The 13,711-nt window shown below is 26.2% G+C and overlaps 1 protein-coding gene across 4 annotated transcripts in view; it reads right to left on the bottom strand.

Moving 5' to 3' along the window:
• LOC132936755 (trehalase-like) overlaps positions 1-13,711 on the bottom strand; it is a 131,234-nt gene that overhangs the window by 78,928 nt on the left and 38,595 nt on the right. For 3 of the 4 annotated variants that reach the window (XM_061003515.1, XM_061003514.1, XM_061003520.1), the window contains exon 2: positions 12,004-12,196. In XM_061003515.1, coding sequence (XP_060859498.1) covers positions 12,004-12,041 — 38 coding nt within the window. In that variant the 5' untranslated portion in view covers positions 12,042-12,196. Of the gene's footprint in view, positions 1-12,003; positions 12,197-13,711 lie in introns of those variants that run through there. The other variant, XM_061003517.1, reaches the window with a different exon arrangement.

Genomic DNA, 13,711 nt, shown 5'->3' with positions numbered 1-13,711 from the left:
TGTATTGGATAATATTTTCTGGTACCTCAATAACCTAACCTGATCTAATAGTAATAATAATAATGCTATTTAGATTGATCGTATATTATAGAGTGAATTCTGCAGTTGAATGTAATATTACGATAAAAGAAATATAACACAAAAATAATATTAGTTTTGTAAAAAACTGTTAGGAATCCGTATATTAAAGACGTAATAAATGTAATATGCTTATCGCATTTAAACTGTTTATTTACCCACTAAATCAATACATATGGTCAAAAAAATGTTTGCTAAGGTTTTTTTTTAGAAATAATTAATTTTACATTTCGACAATTTATATTGTTAATACGAAAATATTGAAACCATATAATATGCAATATATCTTACATAATAATTATTATGGAACACGATGAAATTAATTAGTACGCAACGAATAAAATCATGTGCATTCAACAGAGTAAGAATAATATACTAAATATACTTCAATGGGTGTGTAATAATTGTATTAATTAATCGTGCACATTTTAGTTTTTAAACAAATTGGATCGGTCCTTATGTCCTATATATGTATATTATATTATTATAATGGTTCTATTCTGTAGAGCGAAAATTGTTGTACCGCAGTATTAATGCAAAATTCAGCAATTAAACTTGGGACATTATAAAAACACCTAGGTAACCTTGAATTGAATGTACATTATGTACTAGATGGAATAAGTTATATATAGGTATAGTGTTACAATAATTATAACGTACTGCACGTCATTTCTAATGATGTATAGTGTACACTGTACACTTACCGTCGTCGCTCAGTTTCATTCGACAATTTAAAGTTTTGAAACATAAGAAGATTGTATAAAAGCATAATTTATTTTTATACGGCGATATGAAGTCAATATAATAATTGTACCTACACGATTCAATGGTATACCAAACTGCACCGCAAAGTTCAAATATAATTAAATTAATTGCAAAAATTCATCGACGAATATTTATGAATTAATGCAGAAAAAATCTGTTGAGTATGGTCAAAAACAGTCAATATAAATAAATTACTATGAAGGTCAAAGCGAAAAATGAAATTGCTTTCGATAGAAATCGGCAGTACGTGAAAAAAAACCAACGACCTCCACGTTAACTGTGGTGGCCAATTAAAAAATAAAAACGGTGATTAGCGCACTTTCATCTAGATACCCATGAATAACACTATTAAAAAACCCCACAATAGTAGAAATATTTAGACAACAATCATTTTCATTATGATATATTATAAGAATTTGATTAAAATTATTGATCGAACGGAACAGGTATCACGAGTTGAACCACGGAAGCAATAATAATAATAGTAATAATATCAATAATAAAATTTTTATGGAATTTAATCTCGATCCATGCAGTTATAGTCTTGTGTACGCTGTATTTATTATATTCTATATAATCGAGGAAATAAAATAATGTTACAAAGTGCCTATTTTAACGGGATATTTATAATGTCGTTCTCGGCTCATGAATTAAAAATGCGGTTTCTGGATTAAGCAAAAAATCCCGACGGGAATCTAAAATTTTGTGACTAAAGCATATTAAATTTATACGTACCAAAAACAAATAGATGAACAAAATAATCGAACAAACACTAAGCATCTAATAGATGCGTACCTGTGTATTATACGAGTTTCCGAGCGTGTGACATGTTGTATACACATAAATATAATAAAAATATATTATTTTACTTAATTACATTATACAATAAAATTGTACATAGCTACCAGACAAATGTTCAACAAATTGTAATCGAAAAATTGATTTTTATTATTATTATTATTATTAATTCTAGTTGAAATAATTAAAACGAATAAATATTTAATATGGAATTAGCGTTTTTGTCGCCCAATTTTTATAATACTATAATACACTCAACCAGTCTCGACCAATCTAATAAGCCAAGTAAGCAGAATTAACTGAGCTGCAGTTCAATTTTAGCTACACAGTAAATAATATAATAATATAATATACACTCGGGATATATATTACCCGAATCGCACGTGTTTAATCAATATATTTTACATATTTCAATAAAGTACCTATTCAAAAGGTCAACGAGTAAGAATATTTTTATTTTACATAATTATTTGAGATTCTTTTTGGAGATTGAGTAATAGTTTAAAAACCTTGGTGATTTCATTATATTAATATAATTACGAATTTAAAAACTTAGTACTATATATTATTGACTATTGTAATAAAAGTGTACCTATAGGTACATTTTAAAATGAAACATATTTACATGTCAGTATGATTATTATACATTTTTTTTCTAAATGTTAAATTGTAAGTTAAAAATAACGACTTGAATAGATAAAGACTCAAGATGACACCACATTAACATTTGTAATATTTATCTTTCTGGCATGTAACACAGAAAAATATCTAAAACAATTTATTGTCTTAAATCTAAAACAATAGGTTCTAATATTTAATCACATTTTGTAGTATTGACCTTAACGACTTTTTACAAAAATTATTAACGTTATAGCCAAAGTAAAATTAAATTTTTACGATTTCTGATATTTAATAAACTAAAACTGTTATACATCTACAAGCTCGTAGAATTTGTAGGAATCATATAAATCATAGGAAATTAATTTTATCTTCCATTATACTAAGTACAAACTTGTCGACAGCCATGTATTAGAATAAACGTGCAATTGAAACAAAAGGTTTTCCTAAAATTGTTAAAAAATATACATCTACTATAGGTATGTTGATCCTCGGAAATTGCAAGTAATACAACTATAATCAGTAGATAGTAACACTAATTTTAATGACAAAAACAAAAATAACATTTCCAAGAACCATTTGCACACACAAAAAACGTAATGAAATCCAATGAATGTCATTATACTTATAGATTCAGAGGCGTCGCGACGGAGCTATTGATTTTACATTATGTGCTTTTACAATAACTGACAGTAAAAAAAGCACAAAAATAGTTTCATGAAACATCACTATATTATATTGATTGGAAATTTGGCATAGAAAAATGATACAATTTTCCAAATAATTTCAAAAATGAACAGAAAATGCATTATCTATATACCTATGTACATGAATAATAGATTATACACTAATTATACAATCAGCAAACAGCAAACGTATTTAATTAATACACCGAATGGATTGATTATATAAACCACTAATACTACAAAAGAAAAAAAACGTGATAAAAATTAATTTATATGTACAACGATAACCTTTAGGAAAAATAAAAAACGTCAGGCCAAAAATAAAATTAACCAATATTAATTCAGCCAAATTGAATATTATTTATCTAACGATTATAATTAAATTTAAGCAGTTTAAAATGATTGTGTTTTAAACAATAATAAATTAAATTGTATTAAATTGCAATGATTTAGATAAAAATCATGAAAATAAATAGGTTCAATTAAATCTTAACACCTTTGATAAAATCATCTAAAACATTAATTTTTTTTCAATTTAAAAATATATGGTTTGAATGTTTGATATACCTAATGGTTTATATATATATATGTATTATATTAATATGTATATAAAACGGGATAATATAATAGCTTCTATACAACCTATAAATATAATATATTATTATTATAATATTATATATAACTTTAAGATATTAGACATTTATTTTAGTTTAAGAAAAAATTGTACAGTAAGATAAGATAACTTCAAATGAAAAATCATATCCGACAAACGTTTTAAATGCTAATAAATAATGACCTTGTAATATGTTATGAATCTTAGAAAGGTATTGCATAAAATAAATCTATGTATTAAATAGGCGATAGTTGGTAAGTAAGTACTCGGTATTATAGGTATGCAATACGCGTTTAAAATTAAATAAATACCTAAAATAGTTTAACGATAAATTTTGTTTAGAATGTATTTTGTATTATCAGAAAACTGGAAAATAAAATTATAATTACCATACAATATGAAAACTTAAAATGCCAGTGTACGTACCTACTACAATCTATTTTATAAAAAGTTCACAAATAAATTTTATATCTTTATATTATGTGAATCATTTTCAGCCGCTTTGGAGTTAAGAAAAAATACTCAGGGAACACATTTCGTAATGGTAAAAACATACTAAAATGAGATTACAGTAGAAAAAAATAAAATATGGGGCAGACTAGCATGGCACTGTATCAAATTACATGTTTGACTCCAGGAAGCCTAATATATTCTAATTTTTCTGATGACGACAAATTATCACAATAATCGATCACCTGGCCAACATTACAAAATTCTTGGTACCTATGTTAATTTAGGTTCCACAAATAACACCTACCAATATTTACAGTTACACTTATCCAACTCAAGTCTTAAATGACGTTATATTTTAAAGCGCTGGATATATGTGATTCAAATGAGTCCAGTTTGATGACCAATCACCCCTACAGCCTGACGTTACCATATCGGATAAGCCACAAATGATTACACATTAAAAAAGTCACTATTTACATAGTTACTACATAAACACATAGTCTTGGCATTTGATAACAATAATTATTATGACATTTTAAAATCGATGTTTAACATAGTTAATTGACCATTGTTATACCATTTTTTTCCGATTTCTAACGATAACTGCAAGACTCACAAAAGATTTGAATAATTATTATTAGTAAGAAGATTTTGCACGAATTATAAAATATAAAATATAAAATAATTGGAAATTCAAACGGTTAATATAAATAGTACGACACCTAAAGAGTGGTGCGAGCGATAGGTGAAGAGGAGACGTTACAAATATTATATAGTTTATTTTATTGAGAATCATCCTACCTTAAACATTTGTTATTCAAATTTTATTAAATTACTATAATTTCTTGTTATACATTTTATATCCAATATTATATAATATAATATGAGATGTTGAATAATGATGCTAATTAGATATAATAATATCTTAACCTCATTAAAATTATTTTTCAATTCTAAAAAAAAGATAAGTACCTATTATACTCATGTGGCTCAGTTATTTATATTTGCTGTCTTATTGTGTGCCCGCAGTTCAAATATTAAATAATATTCAAACGTGAAAATGGCATACTAATTCTTAAACTAGATTTGAAATTCAGCAAAAGCTAATTATTGTATGAATATTTAAAAATAAGTGTGTTATTTTTCGTTTTGAATGTGTTCATTTGACTTTGAACGGTTTGGCTGTGTGTCAAAAACTCATTGGCAACACATTTATTGTACGACAACGCGATACATTAGATACTATAGCGATGCTAATAAATAAAAATTCAAATCGAAATATCTAAAAACTTTATAAATTTTTTATTTTCACGGAATTAAGTAACGCTTTTAATTCATATAAATTTGTTTTATCAAATATGATAAAATATGTTTCTGTAATTTTAGCATTTTTATTCGTATACTCATAGACAGCAAGTCATAACATGATATACCAAATTATGTATAATTTCATTTACCTACACTCGTACTCAGCAACGAAATATTTGTTATACGATTATCTAAATTATTACTAAACAATTTTTTTTACTGTTATCATCATGGTATCGAATAGAAATTAGAATACTTTTCGACTGTATAAAATACTAGCTGAACTAATGTTCAAAATTTTTAAGCAAGACATATTAAGTTTCATAGGTACTGTTGTCTGTTTTTAATCTATATTGTGTAACGTATAGGTACCAACCGGTTTTAATATGTTATATTTATCAGAACCCAAAAGTCACAACAAATTATATATTCAAAGACAGGCATAAGCCACAATGCATTAATTATGTAAGAAAATTTGAAACTTTTTAACTTAACGAGTAAATTACTACTGTAACTAACTACCTAAGCATTTTTCACTTAAGATAGGATGCCTGTTTTTAAGGGGTTTGATATAGGCAATTTTAGTGAAATTTTTAGACAAGTTTAAATTTTAAATTATTTTTAAGTAATATAGAAATAGTCCTACGTCAGTACCCCATTGTTGGTTTTTGTGTTAAAAGGTCACTCAGACTAAATCAAAGTTAAGAAAATAAAATGAATACGTCATACACAATAAAGTAGACAATGACTTGCTGTGTTATTTAAGCTCAAAAATTCATAACAAATTATGGATTATTGATGTTGATCAATGCGCATGATGACATGATATTAATGAACCAAAAATACTATGATACAGAAAATATTGTCTTCTGTACCATGTGTTAATCCAAAAAAGCTCGAGTGGTTCTTCTTTTTCACAAGAAACAGTTTTTACAATAATTATGGGTGAATAATTAAAAAAAAAAATGATGCATTAAATAAGAATCATGTTTTTATAGATCCACAAGAATATAACCATGGTTAAAATAAAAAATATGTTTTTTGTATTATCATCACGCTGTAGGTATACAATGATTTTTGATAAAAATAAATCAATACATATTTCTTGATTTAATAATTTAGTATAGGTACACAAACATGTTATTGACTAACCACTGCAGTGTGCATTAAGTAGGAAGAATGTTTAACAAAATGGTTAATTATTTTTTTTTAAATAATTAAAAGTTACACAATCATCACTATATACCCAGGTGCGGCAATTAAAAAAATCAACTGACATTTGTAACTGAGCTTAGTTAGTTACAAATGTACAATTATCTGTATCCAGTGACTTAGATTAACTATGAGTTAACTATTACTAGTTCATATAACTTGACGTTGACGTTGACTTAACTAACTCAATTAAATGTTTGCATTATTTTGATTACCTACCGTTTCCGTTCATTATTGTTTATCTTATGCACTGATTTGAATAAAAATTTAACACATATATCACAATAACCTACTCAATGACGAGGTACACTAAAAAAAAAAACTATGCAGCAGAGCAAAATCTGCAGTTTTTTTTATCAAATTTTATGTAAGTATATAATATTCGGTTAAATAGCACTGACGCCAGCAATTTTTTTAACTATATTCAGCATTTAAAACTTGGTACGTAAAGAAGATAGTATAATATAATATTGAGCATACTTCACTCAATTGGCCACTAAATCACGCGTTTTATACTTTTACCTAGGATCAGATAAACATAATATCTTTATAATTTCATTAAATGCGTTAATAATGTAAATTTAATTATTATGAATATAAAACCCATGTTATCCACTAATATACGCTCATCTAAACTTTAAATAGGTACTTGCAACTAATTTACTAAGTACCTATCACTAGTTCAAAATTGTTTTTTTGTACATCGAAATTCTCTGATAAATATTCAGCTTCAGAATATTAAATAAAATTGTATAAAAATGTAATAAAATGTCAAAATTATAATTTTTTCAAAATACATGAGTGCCCTACGTAAAACATACTATTCTGTATAATATATATTTGTATTATAATTAAATAATTATTCCAAATATAAGAATGCAATTAGACGATTGCACCCAATTATTAAATAATTTTGTAATTGCATAAAATTTAAAATAAAATTTAACGTTTCGCCTACCTTTGTAACATAAAACCGTACTTTATATATTAAATAATGTGTTGTATACTATTACGCAATATTACGATAAATTAAAATGAAAAAAATACCTAATTTTTATTAACTATTTTTAACCCCCTCCCACCCCCACCCTTATTTAACAATTCTGGGTACGCCACTATACATTCTACAGGACGCCACACGACAGCGTAAGATTTATATGTGAAGTGTTCATTCATTCGTCAGCAGCATCACTTCACCTGTCCTGTTTTTATTTTAGCTCTGATATTGCAGATTCATTCGATTAACCTTGATGAATTTAACGACAATTACCACTTAGTTTTATTGAGCTAAAAATAAACATCATCCAGTTAAAATAGGGATATAAAAGGGTCTTGTATGAAGGAAAGGTCATTTTTCTCCTACACACAATATAGAAAACAGTTTACGTGTCATAAATAATTGGTTTATAGGAAGCTTGCCCGCGGTACTTAATTTTAATAAAAATACATCAACGCAATATACATAGTATATACGTATGTGTTACAATAATTCAACATTTCAAATCTTAATTGAGTGAAAAATATGTTTTAATATTTAATCTATTAATAACATACGCAGCATTGTAACTACTATACAAGTCTACAAACCGTTTATAAGCGCGTTATAAACCGTATCCTCATTTCGATACACCAACGTGACTGTGTAGAATTAGGTACCTACTAAATATAATACATTATTACAATATATGGAGCTCGGTAGTTATTGCATTTGCAAATTTTTTTGTATCCTTTTTGGTATTTATCACTGAGTAGAGTAAACATCTATTGTATGACACAATGAGTAGAATTAAAATTCATAGTGTATATATTTGTGTAGATGCAATATTTTATTGTAAGTACCTACCATATTTTCAAATTTTTACAAATTTGTGTACATATATTTTCATAATTATTGACATAAAATTTCATAAAATAAAAAAAAACTAGGAATATTTAGAAATTTGTATTAATTAAATATTCTGTTCTAGAAATATTACTGAATCAACCTAAATAAAAAATTTTAAAATTATGAGTGATGAGTGTATTGGTATTTGGTTTTGCAATAATGTGTTAATGTTTCTCACGTCACTATATTAGAAGTAAAAAGGTTGACAAGTGATCTGCTGTTCAGTAGTTGTCAATATCGTTGTAATATAGGTAATATATGTTATATTTGAATTCAATGATAAATCATTGAATACGAAAAACGATTCTGAACGGAGACGTTATGTCATACTTGTATAATTAAACAAATTTAATAATTAAATTAATAAGTAAATACGATTATACGAAAATATCTCATGGTCATCAATAGCGTAACTTTTCGGTGAACCTTCTATACAAATTTCTTATCTTAGCTATAAAAAAAATCTTTTATGAATTTCTAACTGAAAAATAATTTACATTTGAAAAATTAGAAAAATTTTCTTTTGTTTATAAATAGCTCAAAAAGAGTCAAAATTGTTTAAAAATTTTACCATGTATTTGGTGAAAATTTCAAATATCTAGAATTATTCGTTTTTGAATTACAATAAAATATCAAAAATTGATGGATAAAACTTCGTTATTTTACCGATGAAAATCTTATATCGAAAAAAATTTAAATTCAAATGCTTGTAAAATATTATTTTTTCTTTCCGGTAAACATTTTTTATGTTTGAGGTAGGAACATTTTATGGAGAGTCTTCTATAAAAATTTCAAAATTTCAAAATAAAAAGAAAAATTTTTATGAATTTTGAACTGAAAATAGTTTGAAAATGTTCGAAATATTGATGATTTTTGTCAAAATTTGAACTTTAAATGCGTATAAAAAATAATCGTGAAAATATATCTTTAATATTTTTGAACTTATATTAATACTTATAAGTAACCTAGCATTAAATTTTCAAGTTTTTTTACTAGGTGGATTTGACCGAGAATAATTTTAAAAAAGTTTTAAAAATTTGAAGTTTCTCAAGAACTAGCTCAAAACGAGTTAAAATATTTCGAAAATGTTACCATTTATGGAAATTTTAATATAAATATTTGGTGGAAATTTCAAGGATATACGGTTATTAATTTTTGAGTTGAACCAAAAAAATAAAACCAATTTGTTTAAAAATTGGTTCTGCGTAAAAATTACCACTCTTTATCTCTTTTTTATTTTTCTTGACGCCTTCTAAAACACTACTTGGCATTTTCAATTTTGACCTCCTAAAAGGGCCAACTAGATCACTTTTCTATCAGAAAAGATTCAGATCTCGAAAATAGGAGCATTTTTACTACCCTAAATGTTGCTGACAAATAGAAAAAAAACAAACATCATTGTAAAATCAATCATTCTTTCGCTCCGCTTAGAATCTAAAAGTAAAAATCATAGGCACAAATTTCTTTGACAATATGTAGTTAAAATCATACAAATTCGAAAATTATTTTGTAGAAAAAAACTCAATTTAATTATTTTGTAGTAAAAATTCATAGCAATTTTCATTTGAATTCTTAACTAATAAGCTCGATAATTTAAGGAAATTTCCCTCAACCCTCACAAGTTGTTCTTACCTACAGAAATTTAAAAATATAAAAATGCATATTTTGTAGACGTTCAAAATTAAAAATGTGGGCCAGTGGGTGTCGCTTTGCTACACAGTAGGTTACAAATGGGTCACTGTAATGGATGGTATTAAATTTGAATTCAATTATATAAAATCAGTGTGCGCAAAAAGCTATTCTGCAGAATATCTCAAAATCAATTAATAAAATATTAATTACGATAGCAATAGGTTGGTGTTGTTTTAAAATGTTTGGCCATATCTTAAAATAAAACATGGAACACCCAATATAACAACAATCTTGTAGTTAATATAAAATGTGATGGTGTAGATTTGATAACTAATATGATAGTAAATCCAACTACATATGCAATTTAATATAACCAATAATTGTTGTTATTTTAACCTAATTTAGAAGTCAAGAGGACCAAAATAGCGGGATAATTTGAGAATCACGCTTAACAAACTACTGGTGTTGTTTTGACACCAAACCAACCTTAGTCGGAATATAACGTGCAAATGTGTATGAGATTAACTCAAATTGGGGTTGAATCTACAACAGTTTTCTATGTGTGTGAGGCGGTTTGTCAATCTAGAATATTTTATATTATATTTATATTGTTATTACTTATTATCAATACAGTTTACCGGCTACTGTAAAATTATAAAAATAACTAAAATCGTTATTCTTGGTTATTTAATATGTAATTTCGTCCAAATTTGAACTTAAAATAACTATAAAAAAAACTAAACAAACCTTGTTTTAAATGTTCAATCCTTAGCTATAAAAGTTAAACATTTTATAAATATTTAACTGTACTAAATAATTTGTAAATTTCCAATATCATAAATTTCGTCATCATTCAAAATTTATATGCTTATAAAATAAACGGGCTTATGTATTTTTAATATAATTTTTTAACTGTTGTTGTAACAATATATTAGAAGCCATGTCTATAAACAGCTCAAAACTAGTCAAAATATTTTCTAAGTTTTATGGTGTATAGAAAATGAAAATAAAAATATTCAATGAAATGTTCATCTATCTACAAATTACAGTAGTTATTTGTTTTTGAATTACAACAAAATATTACAACAAAATAAGAAAATCGCTACATGAGAAATCGAGTGAATATCCAATATTGTAAAAAATGAACTTCAAATACTCATAACATTTTATTTGGCTTTCTTGTCGACATTTTTTTTCAACAATGGTAGGCAAACTTATGGTTGATGAGGAATATTGTATTATATTTTCAAATCTTAGATTAAAAAAAAAATTATTATGAATTTCTAACTCAAAATAATTTGCACATTTTTGTGATTTTTACGTATTTGTGTTCAAAAGTTCAAATTTTATGTTATATAAAGTGAACAGTTTTGTCATTATTTAAATTAATAATATTTTTAATACAATAAATTCATTTTTTTACAGCATTTTTGTGCCATAAACGCATAACTGCCTTGTATTTTTAATACTTTTTTAGATCATTAAGTTCCAAGGCATAAATTACTATGGTCGGAACAAAACACCGATCAGATATAAAATAATAAATATTACATCATTATTAACACAGTCTTGATCTCAATAATGTACAATACATAAATAGATTTTGACTTTTGAAATAGATGATGACCATTTCAGATTTATTTAATAATAGGTTATAAGTTATAACTATTATAGTTCAACCAGTACCGATAACAGTAGACGGACAATATTCATGAATATACATAATCATAATATTATAATAAAAAATGTTTACACTTCACTGTCTCCACTCTCCACTGGTGACTGATAAAAACTTAAACGTTTGCAATACAGTATACACTATTACACTCTCTTATAATTAAAATACAACATATTATTATCATCTGTTTATACTATGTAATATAATTGCCGTAGCTCATAGTCGTAATTGTCGATGGAAACGTAATAAAATATATTATTAAATATAATATACTCACAACGCACTCTTCAGATTGGAATAAACGTGATGAACCATAGTTGAGAAGAGTTTGGAAAGTATTGATTGAAGAGTTCCGATGTTGGTAGGTAGGTAGGTGCCTCCGATTACTGTAATATACAGTCGGAAGATGTATAATAAACACTGGCAGTTACCTAGCTGCTACCAATCGATCGGTTTCACTAATAAAAAACCTGGAAGATAATATAGGTATGAAAAAGTGACTCATGAGATTATAGTTTTTTTCACAAAATATAGGTGCATGTTATAAATAAGTGTGCTCAAGGCCGTAATTGAAAAAAAATTTCGGGGGGGGGTCCGTATCCGTGGACCCCCTACCAGTTACAGCCATGACGTGCTCACGAGGGATAAACGAGGTTCAAATGTTTTAATCCCCCCCCCCTGGTGGATTTTTTAAACATTATTTATTATAATAATAGATGTGGTAATAATATTTTATGTTGATTATTATTATTGAAAATGTGATATTTAAATCCTAACGATTGCCGTGTGGTACGAACATCGGACTGCTTATAAAATAAAAATTACCACATAGAAATTATAACCACAAAATACAAATAATATCCTTTGTTCTTTGATAATCTTATAGATCGTAAATAATATATAAATTATTATCATTATTACTACATGTTATGTTTATTGCGTACCTAAATAAATATTTCAAATATTGCTTTATGATGACATTTTGATGCATAAAAATTCAACTTTAAACGAGTAGTTAATTAGTTATATTGATTATAAGTTATAACTTTATAAGTAAATATTCAAAGTATTGATGAGCGAAGTAGGGTGACATTAATTTTTAAATTAGGTATATTAATATTAAACATCAGGTATTGATAATAACTAGCTACGTACCTAATTAACTAATCGTTAAACATTTGATTTCTTCTCAACACAGTTATACCTACAACCAGGGACTGGAACCTTACCGAAAAAACAGGTTTTGGAACCGGATATTGGGAATATTGGGAACCGAAACCCTTATTTAAATTAATTTAAAAACCAGAACCAATACTTTTACTCAAAAAAATTTTTGCATAAGTATAAAACCAAAAAAGGTAACAAATTTTTTATTTTTTAAGAACTAAAAAAACCGAAATCAGTGAAATCTTAGTTTTACTTTTTCTGGAAACCGAACAGGAACCGGAACCATAAAAATCATCAAGGTTCCAGTCCCTGCCTACAACAAAGTTTTCAGAAAAATATTCTGTTTCAGATTAGGTAGGTAATTACAAAATATGTATGCTAATGCTATCATTCAAAAAAGTAAAACTTAAATATATTAATGATAAAAATATTAAAAGCGTTTAATTACTTTAATTTTTACACAAGTGTGACAATAAAGTATTTCTAAAAATGATAAATCGTATTATTATACTGATGCTACTGTGTGTACGGTGTATACATAATTACTATTAATAGTATAAAAATATAATTATTTACTGTCTAAAAATAATATTATGAGATAAGAAATGAAATAAAACCGGAAATGCCGTTCTGCTGATAAGTTGAGTATTGCTAGTCATTGAGTTGCAGCTAGCAGGTCACTGTAATGGATGAGTTAAATTTGAATTCAAAGATAAATCAATGCATATTGTGAAAAACAATTATTCCAAGCGCAGGCGGAATATTTCTTGGGATATTTTATTACCTATTTTGTATATAATATATAGTAATACATAGAA

Source organism: Metopolophium dirhodum, chromosome 1, assembly GCF_019925205.1.
Source record: "Metopolophium dirhodum isolate CAU chromosome 1, ASM1992520v1, whole genome shotgun sequence".
In the NCBI taxonomy this organism is placed as follows: Eukaryota; Metazoa; Arthropoda; class Insecta; order Hemiptera; family Aphididae; genus Metopolophium; species Metopolophium dirhodum.
Note: the sequence above shows the minus strand (reverse complement) of the source record. Positions and strands in the feature narration are given on the sequence as shown.